Below are 2,500 nucleotides of genomic sequence, written 5' to 3' on the forward strand. Positions count from 1 at the left end.
GTATGACAATCTTGCTGTTCTGGACAAACTCTCGCAGGCTAAACGGCTGTGCAAAGTCGATTCTTGCCTGACCATAATTAGTTGACAGTACTTTTATTATTGCCCTTACTGCTCCCCAAAATGATTCAGGGACCTGTGAAGAGAATGGAAATTCTAATAATTGTATGTGATCTAAAAAGAAATTGAATCACATGAATAGCATACACAAACTTCTATTGCATCTCCTACAAATATAGCTTGTTCCCATAAGTTTCCTTTAACCCAACCATCCCAGATTTATATTGTCCCCTGTATTTTTTGTGAATTTTGTTACACACATGTTCAGCTATACATGGCAAGAATACATGCCTTCTAAACATTATAGTATTTTGTAACTACCCAACACAAGCTATTCCTATTTACACATTTCATAACCATGACAATAAATCAGCAATGATCATTTCCTATTAAGCTATTAACAAGTTCACAGGACATCCATTTATTTTTTATGACTACTTTGCATCACAAAATCTGAGAGACAACACCAAAGTAGTAATGTAAATAAAAGATAAATCCAATTACTGAAAAAGTATGCTTACCTTGCTTTGTCCCATTTGCTCTCGGATGAAGTTTCCATCAAGCAGTTTGTCATAATTAATGGCAATAGGAACAATAAGAGCATCATCCAAGGTGCCATTCATATAAGCATCTACTATAACACTCAACAAACCCCCTGAAAAAAATAAAAATAAAAATAAATTAGTATGATCAGTTTCTACACATATCTGTTCTTGTAAATCATGGTCAAAGTTGGCTTCTGAATTCATCAGGATATCCTCAATGTATAATACAAGCAAATAAATTATAAACTATAAAGTATACTAAACTGGCTGCAACAATGGGTGGATTAGAACACATACTTATAAAATAAACAGTTGTCTTAATGGATTAACAATTAATTTTCTAGACCCTCTGGATTTTAGTGAAATTGTACTAATTCTACTTGTTGTCTTAATGGATTAACAATTAATTTTCTAGACCCTCTGGATTTTAGTGAAATTGTACTAATTCCCAAAGCTTGTCAAAACATAATAATGCCTTTCTAGATGTGTGTGGCCATGTGTTCCTTCATACATTCTTATAGGTAAAAGTATAGTCTTGCTTAGAAAAGATATAACATGGGCAATAATTATTACAAATGATATATTGTTTCAAATTCTATTGAAAACTAAAGGAAATTTACAGTTTATATAAATCTGGAACTGTGATCACCATTATTCCCTGCTTTTTGGCCAAGCAAATACTGTTAAAAAATTACATAATAATTCTATACTTTAATTAGTCCAAAGTGGGAAGCACAAGAGAATGGTATCATTGAATGCACAGTCTAGTATCAAAGGTCACCCATGTACTTCAGAGTCTAACTGCTAGACTTTTAGGCCAAGATGGCATTCCTATTATGCACAATTCATAAAAAAGACAAATGACAAGGTAACTTGCTATGTACCTGACAGCTCAAGCAGATAAGTCAGTTACCCTACTGGCACTGGGTACATGCGTTGTTCCCTGTTTTATGAATTTTGTCTATACACAGATGGTTCCATTGGCACTTTGTCATCAAGGTTATTAATATAGCCAGCCATTCATTGAGTTTGGGGATTTTTTTTTTTTAATACTTTTACTTTCATTACTGTTATTATTATTATTATTGATATTGTGATTATTGTAATGTTCTTAACATCACTAAAAAAGAGAAACATAATCTAGCAAGATTAGGTAAGCCTAGTAATTGACTCACTGGCGACAAAGAACTTCTCATGCTATCTATGTGTAAACAAAATTAATACACTAAATTCACAGTGAACTGGTAATGTATGTACATTCCCTACCGGAGTCAATGAATTTGATCAAGAAATATTGCATCTAATGTAGACTTTGTGTGTGAGGTGTTAGCTGTATGCATTACTCTGCATATCTATATTAACCCACTGGATCTGGGTGACATGACTATCATGTCATGAAAAAAAAAAATAACTGATGGCCTGGGTGACTGAAATGTTGTCATGAAAACATTAAACCAAAAGCCAGGGTGATGGGAATACCTCCCAATGCATGCAAAAAGCTCTTGGAGGAAGACTAGGGTCAGTGCACTATTTGAACTGGTAAATGTCGACTGAATGCACCATCCATGAGTCATGGCTGGAAGAGCACTGGCTGCAGGGAGGACACCATTTCAATGCTCAGAATCCTATTCCTGCTTACCATGACTGATGATGCAGTGTGTGTTACAGAAAAATGAATAAAAAATATTCAAAAATTACACAAATAGCAAAGTGTTACTGCACAGAGCTGTAGAGTACTTAGATGACTGTGCAAGGAAAATAGTCAATTACTGTAATGATATGCTTATCAAAGGACAAACATGGACCTTGGAAAACGGCAAAAATGAAAATAAAGACATGCAAGAAAACAGATAAAAAAAACTTTGCAAAGAGGAGGCAAGGAGATGATACTGTACAGG

The 2,500-nt window shown here is 34.2% G+C and overlaps 1 protein-coding gene across 2 annotated transcripts in view; it reads right to left on the reverse strand.

The window, feature by feature from the left end:
• LOC125044775 (glycerol-3-phosphate acyltransferase 1, mitochondrial-like) overlaps positions 1 to 2,500 on the reverse strand; it is a 36,738-nt gene that overhangs the window by 14,808 nt on the left and 19,430 nt on the right. For both annotated transcript variants that reach the window (XM_047641706.1, XM_047641707.1), the window contains exons 7-8: positions 579 to 712; positions 1 to 133 (exon numbers count right to left, since the gene is read on the reverse strand). The exon at positions 1 to 133 is cut by the window's left edge and continues 390 nt beyond it. In XM_047641706.1, coding sequence (XP_047497662.1) covers positions 1 to 133; positions 579 to 712 — 267 coding nt within the window. The remainder of the gene's footprint in view (positions 134 to 578; positions 713 to 2,500) is intronic.

The sequence above is a fragment of the Penaeus chinensis genome, chromosome 36 (genome assembly GCF_019202785.1).
Source record: "Penaeus chinensis breed Huanghai No. 1 chromosome 36, ASM1920278v2, whole genome shotgun sequence".
NCBI classification, from domain to species: domain Eukaryota; kingdom Metazoa; phylum Arthropoda; class Malacostraca; order Decapoda; family Penaeidae; genus Penaeus; species Penaeus chinensis.